This window comes from Ipomoea nil, unplaced genomic scaffold, assembly GCF_001879475.1.
Source record: "Ipomoea nil cultivar Tokyo-kokei standard unplaced genomic scaffold, Asagao_1.1 scaffold2826, whole genome shotgun sequence".
Lineage (NCBI taxonomy): Eukaryota > Viridiplantae > Streptophyta > Magnoliopsida > Solanales > Convolvulaceae > Ipomoea > Ipomoea nil.
In genome coordinates, this window is record NW_017619254.1 from 290510 (window position 1) to 312673 (window position 22164).

Below are 22164 nucleotides of genomic sequence, written 5' to 3' on the forward strand. Positions count from 1 at the left end.
TCTAGCAACAATGGATTAAGGTAAATTAGTTTGGATTGCTCTAAGTTTAATTGGTTCAAACTAATTAAAAAGGTTAATAAGTTGCTCTTGAGAGAAGTCAATTCAAACTTGTAATAATCTGTGATTATTAAGTTAACAGTCTAATTAATTTGGTTTGGTTATGTTGCCCTATAAGTATGGTGAAATCACGGACACGTATCTTTCCGGGGTTCCTTAGTCTACTGTAATTTCAAAATCTTGAAAAATTATCGTCAATTAACGTTTGGAAAACGATAAAATTCCCCGGAAACTGTATAAAAATTGTTGTTTTCACTCCTAAAATCACTCCCTAATTTTCAGTTTTCAATTTAATATTGTTTGACTTGAAAAAGGAAAAAATTTCTAACCCAAAAAATGCTTAACATTATTGTTTGACTTGAAAAAGGAAAAAATTTCTAACCCAAAAAATGCTTAACATTATTGTTTGACTTGAAAAAGGAAAAAAATTTCTAACCCAAAAAATGCATAACATAAGACTTGAAAAAAAAAATTACTATTCTTTTTTTTTGGTGAGTAAAGAGAAGCTAAAGAGCCCCAGAGATTTAAGAAAGTCTTTGCGGTGCCACACTGTTGGCATCCCGAGCAAGAAGCGTGCTCATATCAGAAGGTGGGAGATCAAGCAAAGAAGTCCCCCAAGAAAAGCTGTGTCCCAAGTTGGCCAAATAGTCCGCACATTGATTTCCCTCCCGAAGGACATGGCGGAGATCGCAGTCTTGAAACTCTTCCATCAATGACTTGCAGTCGAGGACCAAGGTGCCAGCTTCCGGAGTGAGGTCCGAAGCATTGTGTAATGCACGAACCAAGGCTTCTTAGTCAGATTCCGCTATGAGACTAGTAGTACCGTAGTCTTTGGCCATGATTAGCCCCTCCCGGAGACCCCAGAGTTCTGCCATGAAGCTGCTCGTTACTCCTATCTTGGAGGAAAAGCCCCTAATCCAGTTGCCAAGGTGATCGCGGAGAATCCCACCTGTGCTAGCCAAACCCGAGAGATATTTTTTTGAACCATCCGTATTCAACTTAAGTGACCCCGGAGGCGGAGGAGGCTAGTAAACCCACGTGAGCTTCGCTGGCAAAGGACCCCTATGCTGGCAAAAAATTACTATTCTTAATTGATAACAATATCCATCCTCACTTTACATATCACGTCGTCAGTGAGATTCCTTTTCAAGGGTGCACCGCTAATCAACTTGATCTTTTGGGAAGGGTTTGAGCGCAAACATACTTGTTGAAATTACTATGCCTAAATGGGCGAAGTTAATTAGATGAAATTCTGGTGAAGACCTGCAACAAATACTAACATTATATTCGTTTGACTTGGGTATAGCAACATTACTAAGCCACTCGGTTCAGAAGAGTCGAACCTGAAATCTTATGATTACCAACTCAGGTAGAGTTACCGGTCAAAAGTTAGGTATAACTATTTAATTTATAGATATAACTGGATTGTTGAAATCACAGCCAATTCAAAAGGTAGCAAATGCATACTACACCAATGGTTTTATCCACTAATCCAGTTAAGTCAAGCCATAAACAGTAAATATTTTTTAACAAACCATTTTCTACAGCGAACAAGGAAACTAGCTAGCTCGATCATATCATGAGAAAATGGACGACATGATCGATGATTTCATCTGGGATATAACTCAATAGTGGAGGCATCATTCTGCGATGAATAAGCAGTTTCATTTAGCAGCAGCGGAGCCTCAGGACTGATAGTACTGTGCATGAAGAATGGCGGGGCAGATGGCAGTGGTAGACTCAGAGAAGAACCACTAAGCATGAGAAGAATTGTAGACATTGTTGGCCTGTCTCCAACATTTTCTTGAACACAAAGCAATGCCATGTGTATGCATCTCAGAATTTCACGCACTGATCCTGAATTGCCTCGAAGAAAGGGATCTACCAGATTCAATGTTGTCCCTTCCCGCCACTGTGTCCAAGCCTGCACTCACAATTTTGATCATCATATCAGTCCCAATTAACTAATCAGACATATATGCTGGCCTGGCAAATATAGTTTTATACACATGTTGTTTATATTTATACTTACGTAGCTCAGAAGGTCTTGGACAGATTCTCCGTTTTTGAAACAGTTATTCTTTTGCCCACTTACAATTTCCAGGACTAACACCCCAAAACTGAAAACATCTGATTTAATTGAAAATTGACCGTGCATTACATATTCTGGTGCCATGTATCCACTGCATATATAAATACCTCAAAATAAGAATTGTCAGTCAACTCGATCAATTATTGTTCAAAATGAAGGTGATATGCATATATGAGCTTACTAAGTTCCCACAATTCTGCTTGTATTGCCTTCGCTCTCATCTAATTCAAACAACCTTGCCATGCCAAAGTCTGAGATCTTTGGGTTCATCTCTGCGTCTAGTAGAACATTACTTGCTTTGAGATCACGATGAATAATACGAAGGCGAGAGTCTTCATGGAGATAAAGAAGACCTTTGGAAATGCCGCCTATGATTTTATACCGTGTCTTCCAATCCAAATTTTCTCTTTTAACAGGGTCTACAAGTGGATTACAACATCAAAATTGAATGACATAATAAGAGATTTTATAAAGAGAATCACAAAGATGAAAGAAAACAATATACCAAATAAAGAGTGGTCAAGGCTAGCATTTGGAACAAATTCATATACAAGAAGCCTTTCTCTCCCTTCCAAGCAAAACCCAAGCAGCCTAACCAAATTTCTATGTTGAAGCTTGGCAACCAAAAGGACCTCATTTTTAAATTCTAGATCACCTTGTCCTGAATTAGCAGAAAGTCTTTTTACTGCTATTTCTTGTCCGTTTGGGAGTTCTCCCTAAACATAATCATTCAGTTCTAGTCATAAGAAACAGTTATACTGAATCATTAAAATGAATGGCAGCTAGCAATGTAAAGGGTAATGAACAATTTACTTTGTAAACAGGACCAAATCCACCTTGTCCAAGCTTGTTAGAATCGGAGAAATTGTTTGTAGCAGTTCTTATAGTACCAAAGTTGTATTGTAGGGACTCCACAGTACTAATGTCATCCACGGTGCTAATTTCTTCCACAACTTCACAGATCAGAACAAATATGAACAATATTAGTTGTGTACCCAACATAAACTTCTAGGTGGGCTAGAGTAAAATGATTTGACGAAGTGAAATGGACAAATAAAAATATTGCATAGGCTGCAGTCCAAATCGTTATCATGGAGAATCGAACTTGAATTTTATAGTTATTAAGCTAAGTTAACTGTAGGATAAACTTGATTGGAATTACCCTAAATCCTTTTGTTTCTAACTGGATGGAACTTGGTATTTTTTAAACCCAAACCCCCATCGACCAATATAATTGACACAATATTTTGGTAAGAAAACGTAATTGGTGCTACAAGTCAAATGTATGTGAACGTTACCCTCCATGTCCTCCGGCTTTCTTTTGTGCCTTTTCTTCAAGACAATTACCCAAATGCATAGAGTAAGAATAATTATAATTGCTACAACCGGAATTACAATAATGATTACAGTTCGAACTGTATTGTCCTTTTCTCCTGTAAAATAAATTTCTCGAATTAGTTATGCATATATGTGAATACCTTGTTAAATTAATTAAAAATAAAAGCATAAGTAATTGAAAAATCACCTAGTTTTGACGACGGTGGAGTTTCAATCACTGTAAAATAAGATCTTGATTAATTATGTAAATTATAAACTTAAAAAAAAAAAAAAAAAAAAAAAAAACACTAAAAGTGGCCCAATTTTGGTGACTAGGGAAACTCTGCGGGCATCCATTATCTAAGGGTGTGCACTGAAAATGCGAAGAGTAAACCAGTCTAGCTAATTGACTTAAACCGAGAAGACCAATAGACCACTCTCGATGAGAATAGAACTTGTAACTTTATGGTTGCCAAATCAACCGTTTGACTAACTTGACAAGAGTTACGTTGCCTCCACAAAATAAAACATTTTTTTAGATGATGAGGGAGCTAAATATAAACCAGTTTAAATCAAGAAAACCAATAGACATCAAATTTGTAACATTATGGTTACCAAATCAACTGACCAACTTGACTAGGGTTGCCTCCAACAATTAAGCTTTTGATTATTTATGTAGATATATATGCATGTAAAGTGTAAAGTAACAAAAATAGAATGTGACCTGGGGATGGTGGAGATCCAATCAAAGTATAATTGAAGAAACGTTCAGTCTCAAAGCGAAAATTGCAGCTAGGCCTTATAACTCTCCCCCCTTTCTTGACAGTGCATGAGCCACATCCATTTAAATCAGCAAAAGCAGAAACCAAGCAATCAGAGCAACCTTGAACAGACAAGTCAGGGGAGCACTGCACAGCCGCATATATGGTCTGGAAGGCCGGTCCAGATGTATTCCCCGCCGCAAACTTCCGTAATGGGAAACCATTTGCAGCAAGGTCTCGTAGACTCTCCAGCAATTTTTGTAAATCTTTATTGAACTCTTCTGGGCTCGAGGAATTCTGTACATTCCACAAGTACTTCTCAGGAAACGTTGATGACCAGGAACCCAGGGTGGAAACGTTGTTGTAATGGATCATGCACTCGTCGTACCCTCCGAATCCCTCCTTCTGATTGGGACACGATTGTACCATCTTCCGACCTGCGTTGTCAACGCAACTACGACATATGTCCGGCTCAACGTCACCTCTGCACAGCGCAACGGCGCTCACCCTGTCGGGAGTTTCGCCCATGGAAGCATTAGAGAATCCATATTGGTTGAGTTTAGACGATAGGGACGAAAGAAGCGTAGTGTTAAGGTTGCTCTGGTAGATGCTATTTTGTGTGTAATTTCCGGTTTCCCCGCATAAGGAGTAGAGTAGCTCGGGCTGTGCTATTGCTAACAGGATGATACAAGAAAAATAACATACGAAAACCAGCCATTTCTGGAAACCCATGGCTTAGCTTCAAACTCAGAGAAAATATATGATCACAGACACAGATGAAAGTAACCAAAGTTTCAACTGTACTGAACATGATTCAATCACATATGAATATAAAACTCATCCGGTTAATGACCATGTTTGGTAAAATAGTTAGCCTCAACCAATCTTGACTTATTTGACCACTATTAACCGTTTGACTGGGTTAAACAATTGAGTGTTTGATTAATTAGCTTTTTGTAATAATTTATTGTTCCAAAATGCTAAAATTCAAATTCAATCAGATTTTTTAAAAAATCATTTTGTATGTAATCAACTAACATTTAACCGTCAATTTATCAAATACTTTTCTACAAATTACTAATGTTATCAACTAGTCAAATATACTAACTTAATCAACTAACAGTTTACCAAACATCCCCAATATCTTAGAATAGGTGCACTGACAAAGACGGGAGTTAAACTACTTATTATGGTTCAAATCAGACAGACACAAATGTCCTATAAAAAACAGTCAAATATGAAGGGCGGCACGCGCAGTACGTATTCCGACACGGAAAACTGAAAGATGGATGGTCATGCAAATAATAAACTCCAAGCATGCAATAGCCATACATTTTAATTTTCCCTTTTCCTCATCTTTTCTCTCTTCATGTTGGCTTGCAAAAATTGAGAAAAAATAAAAAACAAACACTCTTAAAATTGCTCTAAAGTCTTACCTTACGCGAACAAAATTAATCTGTGTATAGTCATACTGTACCATAACCAAAGAAACTTATCATTGTGCACAAAAATAATTAGTCAATAGATTTATAATTATATATGCGAAAGACTTTGGTGTCCATATACCAACAAAGGAACTAGGATGGACACTTTTCAAGTTTTTGAGTTCTAATAATTTGATACGACTCAAATCCTCTAATTCTTTTCATTTTTAAAATGATAAGACACATAAAAAGTTACCTCCATTTTTATGTTTAATTATATGATGTATAATTTACTATGGAGTAATATTTTTTACAAAGTAAATTATACATCATATAATTAAAAATAGTTTGCATCATATAGAAGGATCCTTTAATAACCCAACTTAATAGCTCTCGGCAATTCTAACAACATTTTTTTTAAAACTTTCAATTAGACTAGCTAAACAAAGTCATAATAATGATGAAAATTATTACAACTAGTCAAAAGTAAATATTCAATCTTTTAGAATTATAATATATATTATCAATGAATATCTCCAGCGTATAATTAGTAAATATGTCAACTATAATTATGTACCTGATCAAGGTGGAAGGGTGTTGACTTTGATTTAGTCTTCGCCCCTTAACAGCCAGATGAAAATTATTACTTCTAATTTAACTGAAAGTAAATAAACAATTTAATCGATTACAATTATATTATTAATTGTCAATAAATATCTCCAACATATAATTAAATAAAGAATGAGTTATTGTCAACCCCTTTAAGTCGAGCCCATCGATCACATAGAGTGTTCTTAGTATGGTTACTTCTCTTGTGCGGTTTACGAGCTACTACACAGAAGCGAGATTTACTCATGTATACCGGCCCTCAAGTAGTGGTTACTAATTAACTTTTCTTGTCACCCAAAAATAAAAAATAATTCTTTTGTGGACGTATAATATTTTGTAACTGAAACATAATATTTTTCTTTTAATGTATATCAAAAAAGTAATAAAAACAGTTACGTCGTCGTAATTAATAAGTGTTATACATTTCACGTGGGATCGTCTTACAAAAAACTTATTTATTAATAAAGACTTATTCAACTATACAGATGTACCTCAAATTAAAGTGGAAGGTTGGATGGACTTAGTTTCGATCCTTGCCGATTAACAAGTCAGATGAAAAATATTACTTCTAATCAAAAGTAAATATACAATTTATTACAATTATATAATATTAATTGTCATGAATATCTCTATCATATAACTAATAATTAAATATGTCAACTATACTGGCCAATGTTAGCGTGATGCATTAATACCAGGTCCATCCCTTCCCTTTTATCAAAAATTATACCAGTGGATGTACCCAAGGGCTCAAGATGAAAGGGCGTTGACTCTTAGCCTCTGGCCATGGAGGTGAAGAAGTATTTTTGTCTTCTGGGAAGATGAAGTTTTTTCTTTTTTTCTTTCTTTCTAAAAATATATATAATTATTATTTTATTTAAAATTAGTTTTAAAAAATACTTTAGAATTGGATAACCTATTAGAAATTAGGAAAATTGACAAATTGTAGGAATGACATGAAATTGGTAAGTTTAAAGATATAATTATAGTTTTTTTTTAGGTTCAGTAACCTAATTATACTATCAAGTACAGTTCGGTGACATGTTTGATCTTTATTCTTAATATTCTTCAATAAGGAAGTTGGATCATGAGGCCGGAGGTCGAAAATGGATGGATTTCATCTGGGGTGTAACTCAGTAATGGAGGCCTCATTTTGAGACGATGAATAAGCTGCTGCTGCTGCTTCATTAAGCAGCAGGGGAGCCTCAGGGCTTATAGTACTGTGCATGAAGAATGCTGGTGCGGATGGCAATGGAAGACTCAGAGAAGAACTACTTAGTACGAGAACAACTGTGGACATTGTTGGTCTGTCTGCAACATTTTCTTGAACACACAGCAACCCCATGTGTATGCATCTCATTATTTCAGGCACTGAACCTGAATTTCCTCGAAGAAAGGGATCTACCAGATTCAATGCTGTCCCTCCCCGCCACTGTGTCCAAGCCTGTACTCACAGTATATATGCAGTTTAATCTCATTAATTAGTGCATGCCCAACTAACCAAACATTGCTTTACATATATGTAATATATATGCACTTACATAGCTCAGAAGGTCTTGAACAGATTCCCCGTTTTTGAAACAATTATTCTTTTGTCCACTTAAAATTTCTAAGACCAACACTCCAAAACTAAACACATCAGATTTAACTGAAAATTGGCCGTGCATTGCATACTCCGGTGCCATATATCCACTGCATATATACATATGCCAAATTAGGAATTATAGTCATAGGGCATTGCCTCAATTAATTAATGATCTAAATATATATGTATATATGATGCAATGCTTACTAAGTTCCCACAATTCTGCTTGTACTGCCTTGGCTTTCATCTACTTCAAACAGCCTCGCCATGCCAAAGTCTGAAATTTTTGGATTCATCTCTGCATCCAGTAGAACATTGCTTGCTTTGAGATCACGATGAATGATGCGAAAACGAGAGTCCTCATGGAGGTAAAGAAGCCCCTTGGAAATGCCACCTATGATTTTATAACGCGTTTCCCAATCCAAAATTTCTCTTTTGATAGGGTCTACAAGGTCGCATGCAACATCAAATTTGAATGACAGAATTGAAGAAGAATTTTATAAGGAGAATCACATAGATGAAAGAAAATAATACCAAATAACAAGTGGTCAAGGCTAGCATTGGGAACAAATTCATATACAAGAAGCCTTTCTCTCCCTTCCAAGCAAAACCCAAGCAACCTCACCAAATTTCTGTGCTGGAGCTTGACTACCAAAAGGACTTCATTTTTGAATTCTTGATCACCTTGCTTAGAATTACCAGAAAGCCTTTTCACCGCTACTTCTTGCCCGTTTGGAAGTTCACCCTAAATCATATCACGCAAGGCACATTCATTTTGTTATTGTTAGTAAGAAACAAATTAAACACATTTATATTGAATAGCTAAAATGAATGGCAACTTTTAATAAAAATTTTACCTTGTAAACAGGACCAAATCCACCTTGTCCAAGTTTATTAGATTCTGAAAAATTATTTGTAGCCGTTCTTATAGTAACAAAACTGTATTGTAGAGACTCTACAATACTAATTTCATCCACGGTACTACTTTTGTCCACGACTTCTCAAAATCAAATAAAAAAAAAAAATGTTAGTGGTGGGTATCCAACCTAAACTAGTAGGTATTTTCAAAAAAAAAAAAAAAAAAAAAAAAAAAAACCTAAACTAGTAGGTGGACTAGAGTAAAATAAATGGACGAAGTGAAGTGGCCAAATAATAATTGCATCAATCCTTATATGTGGAGAATCAATTATGCACATTGTGAAATTCAATTTAGATTATGTTTATAGTTAATATATTATACTATCGGTTAATGTATATTATTATATTTATTATAGGTAAATAATTTAGACCCGCATATACCTAACTTATTAATTAAAAATACATCATATATTAATTGTATATACGATATAGATACGGTTGAAATCGCAAAGGTGGGTCCAGGGATAAAAACGTAAAATGGTGCGACGAGTCAAATGGATATATATATCATATATGTGAAAGTTACCGTCCATTTCTTTGTTCTCCGGCATCCTCTTTTGCCTTTTCTTCAAGACAATGCAAACGCATAGACTAAGAAGAATAACAATTGCTACAACCACGACAGCCGCAATAATGATTATAGTTCGACTAGTATTGTCATTTTTTTCTGAAAAAAACAAACTTTATGAATTACTTATGTGAATATGTAGCTAGGTACTATGTTAAAGTAATCGACAAAAAATATGGGAAAGTTACCTGATTTCTGTGGTGGAGAAGCAATCACTACAAAATAATTAAAGATCTCAATTACTTCAACCTCGTTACAGTCAGCGTAAAAATCTTGATTACTTTATGTAAATATAAAATACGGCAAAACAAAACAATAATTACCTGGTTTTGGTGATGGAGCTTTAATGGCGGCTACAAAATAAAGCTTTGGATTAGTCTATGTTGTAAAAATTCGTCTAGGCGGCTACCTAAATATTCCTAGACTGAGGCGATTTCAGTCCTAGAAGGCTTTTAGTGAGAGGGTCGACTTGGCGTTCTAGGTGCCTAACTCGAATAAGTTGGGTGCCTAACTTGGCTGAGTCGGTGTCCAACTCAACCGAGTTCAGAGTGATTTTTTTTGCATACTCAGTTACTCATCTTCTATATTCCTGCAGGCTCCAACTATGTGCTCAGATCAACTAACTATCTAACTTACAATCTAACAACTCCCAACCCTGACGGGAAAAAATACCCCAATTACTAAACAGCCTAGATGCTCTAAGTACTAGGCGCCCGACTAAGACCTAATGCCTTCGGCAACATTACTTAAAGCTAACAAATAAAAATAAATGGAAACACAGAATGCATGTCACCTGGTGGTGGTAGTGGTGGTGGTGATGGAGTTTCGACCAAAGTATAATTGAAGAATTTATAGGTCTCAAACCGAAAATTGCAGGTAGCACTGAGTACTATAGACCCTCGCCTACCATAGCACGGACATTGAGGCAGTTTTTCAATAATACTAACCAAGCAATCAGAGCAACCTTGAGCAGCCAACTCAGGTGAGCACTGCACAGCTGCATATATGGTCTCAGAGTCCGGCCCAGATATATTCCCTGCCGCAAACTTAAGCAACGGGCTACCATTTGCAGCACGATCTCGTAGACCCTCCAGCAATTTCCACACATCTTTCTTAAACTCGTCTTGGTTCGAAGCATTATATCTATTCCTCAAGAAAACTGGAGGACTACTGGAATACCAGTTTCCTAGGGTGGGCGCGTCGGAGTATCGGATCTTGCACTTATCGTACCCTCCAAATGCCTCTATCTGATTCGGGCAATTCTGTAGCGTCAACCTAGCGGCATCTTCAATGCAACTGCGACATATGTCGGCCTCAACGACGTCGCCGCGGCATACCCCCACCGCATTCACTCTGTTGGGGGTTTTGCCCATGGAAACGTAGCAGAATCCATATTTATTGAGTTTAGACGGGAGGGAGGAGAGAAGTGAGTTAAGGTTTGTTCCGTAGATGCTGTTTTCTGTGTAGTTTCCAGTTAGGCCGCAGGATGCGTACGGGTGGTCATCGGACTGTGCTACCGCTGACAGGATGATGAAAGTAGAAAGGTATAGGAAAACCACACATTTCTGCAAATCCATATATGCGTGCCTTCAAACTCACAAATTAAATAATATATATGCTGTATGTTTTGGCCGGATTAATAGAGTTATACACTCATTTTACTCTGATCTGGGAACTGGGGAACAAGTAGTGGATGCCCAATTGGGCATCATGGAGATAACTTTTACCTTTATTCTCAAAAAAAAAAAAAAAAAAAACCTTTACCTTTTTGCATTGGATGCCCAATTGGCCAGCTGGTTAAGGACTGAGTGACTGACAATGGGCGTTGACTAGTGGTCTTCGTCTTTTGGTCGCTGCCTAGAGTATTACATGCTCTAATCGACAAATCTAGCTGAAAAGCTATAAGTTAGGAGCTGAAAGTTGAAAGCTTAAAAGTTATAAACTAGGAGCTGAAAACTGAAGAGCTGTTAAAGGTAGCCGTTATGATTGAAAGTGTTTGGTAAAATTAGCTTTTTGATAAGTTGATAAATGTAAAAAGACTAAAAATGACATTTTCAAAAAATTTAAAGTAGTTTGTTTACATATTAAAATTAACTTTTGTCTTAAAAAAAATTAACATTTTGAAATAAAACTATTAGTATAACCATGATCTAGCATCTCATAATGAAGTAGCAATATTGTTGCGAATCTCCTTCATCCCATAATAATAATAATAATAATAATAATAATTACGGTGAAAGTTGATAAAGGATAAGAGAAAATGATTTTAATTGAGAAAGGTAAAGTATGTCATTTCTTTAAAATAATAAGGACAAAGATGAAAAAAAAAAAAAAAAAAAAAAAAAAGAGTTAGGAAGCTAGTAGCTTATTTTGAAACGCTATCTAAGGTCTCTGTTTGGCAACACTAAGCTAGGAGCTTATAGCTTATTTTAAGCTACTAATAAGCTATAAGCTTTGTTTGGTAATGTTCCCAAAATAAGCTCCTAGCTTAAAATAAGAGCTTATTTTGGAACGCTACTTTAGGTAGCGTTTCAAAATAAACTACTAGCTTCCTAACTTTTTTTTTCATATTTACCCTTATTATTTTAAAGTAATGACATATTTTAACCTCATGAATTAAAACCCTTTCTCTTCCCCTATCCCAACTTTCACGTCAATCCCTTCATCTTATTATTATTATTATTATTATTATTATTATTATTATTATTAATGTTATTTTTAAATTAGCAATATGGCTTCAACCAATGACAATATTGGTATTTCATTATGGGATGCTAGATCATGATCATGCTAATAGCTTTATTTTAAAAAATATTTACTTTTTTGGAAGATGAACTGTTAAATTTTAATATGTAAACAAACTAATTTAAATTTTATGAAGATGTCCTTTTTAGTCTTTTTACATTTATCAGCTTATCAAAAAGCTAATTTTACCAAACACTTTCAATCATAACAGCTAGCTTAACACCTCTTCAATTTTCAGCTCCGAGCTTATAGCTTTTTAGCTTTCAGCTCCTTTTCAGCTATCAGCTCCTAGCTTATAGCTTTTGAGCTAGGTTTGCCAAACAGAGCCAAGGTAGTAGCGTTCCAAAATAAGCTCTTATTTTATGCTAGGAGCTTATTTTGGGAACATTACCAAACAGAGCTTATTAATAAGCTATAAGCTCCTAAATAAGCTCTGCAAAACATTGTCACATGTATTTCCAAATCTTACTCATTCTAATTTTACTTCTTGATAAGAGTTTACATCAATATTTTGTGTGTGGAGTAAAAATTGAAACTATTTAGACCTTACTATTATTACTAGTTTTTTTTACACGCATTGCGTGAATGGAATAATGCTCAATAATTATTTTTAAATAAGTACTTCAAATATATCAATGCAATATTATATAGGAGATGTTCTTGCATAGGTAATTGAATGTTGAATTTGTTTGAAGTATATAAATGCAAGATAATATATGAGAGAATGATTATAATTGTCACTAAAATAAATGTTTACAATTTTGTAATAATAACGCTAGTCTAAATACTTAGTCTAAAAGCGATAGTATAAATAAATACGGAGTACTACTTTTGATTTAAATTTATCTAAGTATTCTTAATTTTCCTTTGGGTTGCATTATCATTGTCTTCATCTTCAGTACATGTCATGTCCTCTCTTTTTTTATTGGTAGTATGTCAAGTGCAATTGAGTTACGGTGCTAGCATAGAGGGCATCATCATGCAATGAGATTATGGTGTTGAAAGTTTTAGATTTTTCTTGTATATGACTAAGATCTTAGTTGTACTATAAACTCTTTATCTTACAAGTGCATATTGATATTTGGTAGTGGTGAATTTTCCCTACATATTTCATGTGTTGTGAGATCCGTGTAATAGATTATCATGTCAAAGTATTGAACAAAATATTAATATTTATTATATTTCAAAAAAAAATACTTAGTAAATAAATATATAACATATTTTGTATTATAACTTTGATATTTAATTACAAGATAATGTAAAAAGAAGACAATGCTCAATGTAGTGAATATAATTAATAGATGTTGTTATAATGATATAATAAAAATTAACTTACAAATTTTTTTATAAGCTTTCATACATTGATAAAATTCTAAGAATGATGTGTAAACTTGTTCAATTTGAGCCAGTGAGATGTAACATTGTCAATTTTTTAGAAAATTGTCCTATCGTTTTAGAGTCCTAGTGTAATTGTATTTCTGATTAACAACTTTGTAATTAGGTCGCACATGTCTGACAATGGTACGGTGTAAGAACAATTTTGTCCGATAAAAAAATAATAGTATAATATTTGTAAAGTAATGTACAATTGTACCGTTATAAAAAAACATACAAAAAAAAAATTAATACCATAATGACATAAATCATTCCAATAATGCAAAAAGCATAATTGAAATATTGAGTTTTGTTCTAAATAATCAAACGAAGATTAATTAAACAGAAAAAAAAAACCTTAACCTAATTTTTTTTTTAAATGCAAGAAAATGATTTTCAAAGTTCATGATTTATAATCTTTGATGCTCAACTTTGAATGTTTTGTATTTAGTCGGACTAATTATTTGACTAAAGTTTATGTTAAATTTTATATTGTATTTATTTTTTTAATACTCCGTATATTTTAACATATTCGTAGTATATATTTAACAATTATGCCAACTCTGATTAGGATGAGGTTCGAACCTAAGACCTTTCCTATAGAAACTAATGAGTAACTTAAGAATAATAAATAGTTAATTAGGGATTCAACCTTTTGGGAGAAGAATAATAAATAGTTAATGGAGTATTCCGTTACTAAAGTTTATACTAACGGAATCCAGTGTTATTTAAGGAAAGAAAATAATATAATAAAGGGTAAATAAGGAAAATTATAAAAAATACTAAAATTGAAATAATATGAACTATTCATATCAAAAAACAATATAATTATACCGACATTTTTTCGTTGCAGTAAAGAGCCTAACATTATTGGCTCTTATTAGATTTTGTAGATTTGTAGATTATTATTATTATATTACAGTTTGTAATACAAATGTTTAGATAAAATTCATTATTAGAAAGGAAATTAAATACATCCATAGGGTCAGGGAAGAAGTTCTTGAGCTTAAAAAAAAAAAAAAAAAAAGTCAAATAATCCTTGAGCTTTATATGAAAAAACAAATAGACTTCTGAACTTTAAAAAGTTAGCATTGAAGCTCAGAAATAAGTCTACTAATAGGGAATTTGTGATCATAAGTGAAACACCACGTATAGTAGGAGAGGATCGGAGTTGGTGGCAGGAGATCAGAGTGCTGTGTTCTTGCATGGGTATGATTTCGATCATCATCTGATCTGATCTATCTGGGATATAACTCAGTAATGGAGGCCTCATTTTGCGATGCTGCTGCAGCTTCATTAAGCTCCAGCGTAGCCTCAGGACTGATAGTACTGTGCATGAAGAATGCGGGTGCAGATGGCACTGGAAGACTCATAGAAAAACCAGTAAGCATAAGAACAACTGCGGACATTGTTGGTCTATCTCCAACGTTTTCTTGGACACAAAGCAATGCCAAGTGTATGCACCTCATCATTTCACCCACTGCACCAGATTTACCTTTCAGGATTGGATCTACCAGATTCATGCCTGTCCCTTCCCGCCACTGTGTCCAAGCCTGCACTCATCGTCACACTTTAATTACTCATCAAACTGATATAATATTGTTTTATATAAATGTTGTTTAATTTACACTTACATAGCTCAGAAGGTCTTGTACAGATTCCCCGTTTCTGAAACAACTATTCTTCTGCCCACTTATAATTTCCAGAACTAACACTCCAAAACTGAAAACATCAGACTTAACTGAAAATTGACCATGCATTGCATACTCTGGTGCCATGTATCCGCTGCAATTTAGATAACCCAAAATAATTATATTAAGAATTGTGTCATCATTCCAAGAAATGGAGTCAGTTACAGACCAAAATGAAGGTGGCCTGGTCTGCATATATATATATATAGATATGATGCTTACTAAGTTCCTACAATTCTACTTGTATTGCCTTCGCTTTCATCCATTTCAAACAATTTTGCCATGCCGAAGTCTGAGATTTTTGGGTTCATTTCTACATCTAGTAGAACATTGCTTGCTTTGAGATCGCGATGAATAATACGAAGGCGAGAGTCTTCATGAAGATAAAGAAGTCCCCGGGAGATGCCACTAATGATCTTGTAACGTGTCTCCCAATCCAAATTTTCTCTTTTGACAGAGTCTACCACAAGTGGATTACAACATCAAAATTGAATGACAAAGAAGAGTTTTATAAAAAGAATCATAGAGAGATAAAAGAAAACAATACCAAATAAAAAGTGGTCAAGACTTGTATTGGGAACAAAGTCATATATAAGAAGCTTTTCTCTTCCCTCCAAGCAAAACCCAAGCAGTCTGACCAAATGTCTGTGCTGAAGCTTGGCTACCAAAAGGACCTCATTTTTAAATTCTAAATCACCTTGTCCTGAATTAACAGAAAGCCTTTTCACCGCTATTTGTCGTCCATTTGGAAGTTTACCCTAAATTGTTCAAGCATTCAATCATGCAAAACATAATCATTGAGTTCTAGTCGATCAGTAAGAAATAACTAACTACATTAAATCACTAACATGAATAGTAGCAGACCGTTAACGTACTTTGTAAACAGGACCAAATCCACCTTGTCCAAGTTTATTAGAATCCGAGAAGTTGTTTGTAGCAGTTTTAATAGCACCAAAGTTGTATTGTAGGGACTCCACTGCACTAATGTCGTCATCCACAGAACTAATTTCATCCACAACTTTACAGAATAAATATGAAAACTATTAGTGATGTGTACCCAACCTAAACTTGTAGGTGGACTAGAGTAAAATAAATTGACCAAATGAAGTAGACAAGTAAATATTGCACAAGGGTACAGTCCGAGATAGAAAAGCTGCTCCAAGAGATAAAAACACAAGTTACCATGTTCTTACTTGGCATAAACTGTGAGTTAAAAATCCCAGTCGTCAATATACTGCGACTCTGTTTATATAGTTTATTTTAAGTTTCGTAGTGTACGTTTGATAAAATGATAAGAACAAATTGAGCCCAAGTTCAAAGACAAGACAAGTAGTTATCACTTATCATCCATTCTTACCAATAATAAGTTTATTTATAATAATACTATTCCATTCTCTATTTATTCTGGGAATCAAACATGTTGTAATTGTTAACTTTTAAATTCATAGCAATTATGTTATTATTCCCATATTTTCTAGTATGTAGTTGCCACAAATCTATATGTTTCTAGATGAGACATTGGTATTTTCATACCCAAACCTCATTCTCAATAGACAAAACATTTTTTATGGTAAAAAATAAATAAAAAACTATTGAGCTTCTTAGTTTGAGCTGATAATTATTGTTTCTCTACTTAATTAAAAAAAAATGATAAAGAAAACGTAAATTGGTGCTACAAGTCAATGGATGGGAAGGTTACCGTCCATGTAGCTCATCAGCTTCCTTTTTTGCCTTTTCTTCAAGATAATGCAAATGCATAGAGTAAGAATAATAATAACTGTTACAATCGGAACCACAATAATGATGATGGTTCGAACTGTATTGTCATTTTTTCCTGTAAAGTAAGATTGTTTAATTACTCATACAGTCATATGAATATGTAAGTACCAAGTTAAATTAACTGAAAATATATATATATATATGGGTAATTGGAAAGTTACTCGGTGTCAACAGTAAATTTTCAATTAAGAAAAGATAAATAACTTTATTACTTATGCAAATATTTTTATTTTTATTTTGAAAACATTACTTGTGCAAATATAAAATATAATAAAACAAAACAAAAACGGAAAGTCACCTGATTTTGGTGGTGGAGCTTCAATCTCCACAAATTAAGGGTGTATTCAATCATAACTTTCATAAACTTTTAAAGATTTTTATAAACTTTAAAAATTTAGAAGTATTCAATAATTTAAACTTTTAGGAAGTCTTTAAAAGCTGACGGTATTCAATCAAGATTCGTAAAGAGTCTTTAAAAGTCGGGTGATATTGGATTAAGACTTTTAAAAAGTCTTTAAAAATCATGTTGTATTGAAAAAGTTATATATTTTTGTAGACTTTTTAATTTTAGGACGTTTGTAGACTTTTTCTTCTCAAATATAAATAATTGAAATCTAACCATTGACACGACACCCAAGATTTCAAAATTTTCTTCCTACCAACTCAGAATGTTTTTTTTCTCTATTTAAAACCTATATTTTTTTTCTCTCCATATTTAAACTTTATAAACCTTATATCTAAATTCAATAAATTATTTTTTCTTCATTATCCTATATTTTCTTCATACCTAAACTCTACCAAATTTTCCCCCCTCCTAAACTTTACAATCTTCCTCTAAAAATTCGAAATAATATTATTTTTAATTTTTTGAAAATATTATTTTTACTTCATTGTTGCTTTTATTTTTATTTTTTTTTATTTTTTATCTTTTTCTATGAACTTTTTATCCCTAACTTCTATACTTTCTCTACGAACTTTTCTCCCCAACTTTTTCACCCTAAATACACGAACAAAGCAAATTTGGCATCTATCACCGTCAAATTTTACTACATGTTTCATAACATTCATATAAATACTTGTATATTTTGATTTTTATACTTTTTATGTTCATATTCGCAATGTTTTTTTTTAACAACAGGCTACTACGAATAGCGAATTACTGTTCACAACAACAATTTAGAGCTACAAACAGTAGCACCTTTTTGTTGTTCGCACTCCCAAATTGCTATTGTAAATAATAGCACTTTGTTTGATGTCTAGTAGTGTGTGTGTGTGTGTATACATACATATATATATATATATATATATAGCTGCATTCACATGCAAACACCCTTAAAATACAAACATGTAGACATATACCGTGCACACACCTAAATGCGGGTGTGTAGATATCCGTGGACGACAATGCACACATTCAATATAGTATGCATGTGTGAATCCACAATATTTGGGTCGGCGTGCACATGTCCATGAACGGCAGTGCACATAGGCGGGCACCACACAAAATCATAAAAACTAATCACGACCTTGGATACTCAAAATTCAACGATCTTGAAATGTCCACGCTGCACATTTGTATTTTAAGCCTTGTTTTTACATGAATGTAATTATATATATTTATTTATTTATTTATTTATTTATTTATTTATGCAACTAGTAATTATATTTTTAAATATTTTATTTGAACAATTCTGTTACTATAAATTTTAGTGTTCAATATTGTTATGATTCTTTTATGATTTTTTTTTTTTTTTTGTGTTGATGCTTATTAATACTATATATAAGTAATTAGCATATAAGTCTCACCATACTATGGATAAAAATAATAATATTGAGAATGTTGATGTGATGAAGAATTATATAATAAAAAGAATTTTATAATATATTATAACATGTTTTGTAAGAAATTTATAAATGATAAGAATTGAAATTATTGAAAGTTTGTAAGGATGTATTCAATTTAGAATTTCAATAACTTTTGTAGACTCTTTACAATAAAAAAAGTTGATAAAAATTTATGAATGTGTTTTATATAGACTTGTATAGAGTCTTACATAGTTTTAAAAAATTTGAACAACTCTATGAACGTCAATAAAAATTTATTAAAATTTATCATTTTAAAAGTCTACAAAAATTATGATTGAATCTCCTAAAGTTTTGGATTAGGTATTTAGATATTTAAATTACCTTAAAAAAAAAAAAAAAGGGAGATATCGAGGGTCGTGATTGAAAAGTCATTTGGCGTTACAATAGACCTTCAAGACTTCAACCCACGAAAAGTCACCTGATTTTGGTGGTGGAGCTTCATTCCCTACAAAATAAAGCATTGTATTAATTATATGAATAAATCTTGAGTGAGACACTGAAATCATTTATGGGGACGTGTAATTGATTTTAACCTAAATTTATTTCAATACTTTTTAACTAGTTTGGTTGGTATAAGTCACGGTCTATTCGCATTCCTTAAAAGAAGTAGAAGTTCAAAATTTCTTTTAATATGAAAAAAAAAAAAATCAATATGACCAGCATTTTACCTCTTAATTAGGTCGATACTAACGAATAGTATGGTACAGACTTAAATGTATCTTGTAGTCTAACAAAAAAGACGACGATATACAAAAAAAAAAAAAAAACACTAAAAGTCACCCGATTTTGGTGACTAGGGAAACTCTGCATCCACTACTTGAGGATGTGCAGTAGGTAGTCGGAGAGTAAACCAGCCTAGCTAACCAACATAAACCAAGATGATCAATAGACCACTCTCGATGGGAGTAGAACTTGTAACTTTATGGTTGCCAAATCAATAGACTAACTTGACAAGAGTTACATTGGCTCCACAAAGTAAAGCATTTTTTTTAGATGACGAGGGAAACCCTGCCGCCACTAGCTACTTGATGGTGTGCAATGGGTAGACTCCTAGCTAGCTGGTAAACGACCACAAGCTAAGGAGCTAAACCAACCTAGCTAATCAGTTAAAAAAAAAAAAAAAAAAAAAAAAAAAAAAACACCAATAGACGTCGAATTTGTAACATTATGATTACCAAATCAACAGTCGGACCAACTTAGCTAGGGTCACTCCAAAAAATAAAGCTTTTGATTATTCATGTAGATATGCATGTAAATTAACAAAGTTAGAATGTTACCCGGGGCTTCTGGTGGAGATCCAATCAAAGTATAATTGAAGAAACGTTCAGTCTCAAAGCGAAAATTGCAGCTAGGCCTTACAACTCTCCCCCCTTTCTTGCCAGTGCATGAGCCACATCCATTTAAATCAGCAAAAGCAGAAACCAAGCAATCAGAGCAAGCTTGAGCAGACAAGTCAGGGGAGCACTGTACTGCACAGCTGCATATATGGTCTGGATGGGCGGTCCAGATGCATTGGCCGCCGCAAACTTCCGTAAGGGGAAACCATTTGCAGCACGATCTCGTAGACTCTCCAGCAATTTTTGTAAATCTTTATTGAACTGTTCTGGGCCCGAGGAATTTTCTGGATTCCACAAGTACATCTCAGGAAGCCTTGACCAAGAACCTATGGTGGAAACGTTGGAGTAATGGATCATGCACTCGTCGTACCCTCCGAATCCCTCCTTCTGATTGGGACACGACTGCACCGTCTTCCGACGAGCATCCTCAACGCAACTGCGACATATGTCCGGCTTGACGTCACCTCTGCACAGCGCGACGGCGCTCACCCTGTCGGGATTATCGCCCATGGAAGCATTGCGGAATCCATATTGGTTGAGGTTAGACGAGAGGGACGAAAGAACTGTGTTAAGGTTGGTCTGGTATATGCTGTTTTGTGTGTAATTTCCGCTTTGGCCGCATATCGAGTACCGGAGATCAGGCTGTGCTATTGATAACAGGATGATACTTGAAAAGTATAGGAAGACCACACATTTCTGGAAATCCATGGCTTTGATCAAACTCAGAGAAAATATATGAGATCTTGCTCACAGACGATCGAGCCGGATAAAAGTTTAAACTGGACATGGTTTCAAACACGTACGTACGTGAATATAAAACCCAGTTTTTCTTGGTTTAGCCGTTTAGGTAAACTGATGACAATGACCGGAGTTAAGACTTTTTTTTTTTTTTGAAACCGAGTTAAAAGACTTATTATGCCTCATTGCCTCGTATCACAACGGAAAAGAAGAAGCAGAAGAACGGAAAAGTCCTAGAAAAAAAAAACAAAGAAAAAGTCAAGTCAAATGTTCATTTATTCCAAAATGTGAACGGAAAGCTGCGTGTAACCTGTCTATTAATGGAAGCTTGACTTGTTTGCATGATTTGGGTTTTGTCAAAGAAGAGTTTAAATGTGCAACTCGGGTCAAATATAGGATAGTTTTTTTGGTTGGTGTACTCAGAGTTTCTACCGTCCGACACAGAGGTAAAATTGGTTGATTTATAATATTATTGTAATACTTATATGTGAAATTGTGATACTATCTAAGGTAAATTGATTGTTACTAATTATAAATATTTTTTTAAACATTAATTATAAATATTTTAATACTTATAACTGAAATTGTGATATATACTTCTCCTAAATACTGCACATTAAATCATTGAGCTAAGTCCTGCAGGTAAATTGTGATATATACAGTATACTTACAAAGTTACAAGTACATCCAGTTACTCCAACTGAAAACTGAAAGATCGTTATGTCAATAATTACTCCAACCACGTACTCATGCAAAACCTATAAATTTTAATTTGGGAAAATAGCGAGTTTGGTCCCTGAGTTATAATGGTAGTGACGACTCAGTCCCTGAGTTATGACCGTCCCTATTTTTAGTCCCTTAGTTATGAGCGAAGTGGCGCATTTGGTCCCCGACCGTTAAAACTGACGGAAAATTTAAAAAATATTTAAAATTTTAGGGGTAAAGTCGAAAATTCACATTTTATTCACTTTCTTATATTGAAACCTCTTTTGCAACATTATTTTCAACTTCCTAGCATTCTATTTCAAGGTTCTTCAATTCCAAAAGCAATTCAATAATCTTCATATAACTTGTTAGTAACTTGAGTCTCGTATAAAAAATCTGTGACTCAGTACAAACAAGAGAACACTTGGTCATTGTCTTTAAGCATGTAAAACACACCATTCCACAAGTTTTTGATTTTCCTTATTAAACATAATGGTAATCAAACCATAACTTTTGAAATAAAAGAAGATATCAAATTTCTTAGGTTGTTTTTATGACAAATTCACCAAGGAAATAACTTGAGATTTTTAGTACGTAA

General features: G+C 33.8%; 2 protein-coding genes and 1 pseudogene across 5 annotated transcripts; all 3 read right to left on the reverse strand.

Moving 5' to 3' along the window:
* Positions 1-486: 486 nt before the first annotated feature.
* Positions 487-4959, reverse strand: LOC109159155 (putative receptor-like protein kinase At4g00960). Its single transcript, XM_019307197.1, has 8 exons — positions 4191-4959; positions 3448-3597; positions 2963-3102; positions 2655-2865; positions 2331-2568; positions 2090-2240; positions 1641-1981; positions 487-520 (listed from the first exon to the last, which is right to left on the reverse strand). Exons 1-7 carry the CDS (start codon positions 4957-4959, stop codon positions 1667-1669), a joined length of 1974 nt encoding a protein of 657 aa, XP_019162742.1. The 3' UTR covers positions 487-520; positions 1641-1666.
* A 2253-nt stretch (positions 4960-7212) lies between these two features.
* LOC109159150 (putative receptor-like protein kinase At4g00960) lies at positions 7213-11069 on the reverse strand. 4 transcript variants are annotated; one of them, XM_019307191.1, is made up of 9 exons: positions 10125-11069; positions 9655-9684; positions 9520-9546; positions 9290-9430; positions 8703-8842; positions 8380-8590; positions 8053-8290; positions 7802-7952; positions 7213-7704 (listed from the first exon to the last, which is right to left on the reverse strand). In XM_019307191.1, exons 1-9 carry the CDS (start codon positions 10906-10908, stop codon positions 7378-7380), a joined length of 2049 nt encoding a protein of 682 aa, XP_019162736.1. In that variant the 5' UTR covers positions 10909-11069; the 3' UTR covers positions 7213-7377. The 4 variants fall into 4 exon arrangements, with proteins under 4 accessions (XP_019162736.1, XP_019162738.1, XP_019162737.1 ...); XM_019307193.1 differs by lacking the exon at positions 9655-9684; XM_019307192.1 differs by lacking the exon at positions 9520-9546.
* A 3426-nt stretch (positions 11070-14495) lies between these two features.
* Positions 14496-20905, reverse strand: LOC109159152 (annotated as a pseudogene).
* Positions 20906-22164: the final 1259 nt, after the last annotated feature.

Bases quoted from the DNA above. Each gene is read 5' to 3' on its own strand.
- LOC109159155 (XM_019307197.1), bottom strand. From the start codon at position 4,959: ATGGGTTTCCAGAAATGGCTGGTTTTCGTATGTTATTTTTCTTGTATC. The intron at 3,103-3,447 runs GTAACGTTCACA...TGATCTGTGAAG, and splicing joins AAAGCCGGAGGACATGGAGG to TTGTGGAAGAAATTAGCACC. The intron at 2,241-2,330 runs GTAAGCTCATAT...TTATATATGCAG, and splicing joins AGCAGAATTGTGGGAACTTA to TGGATACATGGCACCAGAAT.
- LOC109159150 (XM_019307191.1), bottom strand. From the start codon at position 10,908: ATGGATTTGCAGAAATGTGTGGTTTTCCTATACCTTTCTACTTTCATC. The intron at 8,843-9,289 runs GTAACTTTCACA...GATTTTGAGAAG, and splicing joins GGAGAACAAAGAAATGGACG to TCGTGGACAAAAGTAGTACC. The intron at 7,953-8,052 runs GTAAGCATTGCA...GTATATATGCAG, and splicing joins AGCAGAATTGTGGGAACTTA to TGGATATATGGCACCGGAGT.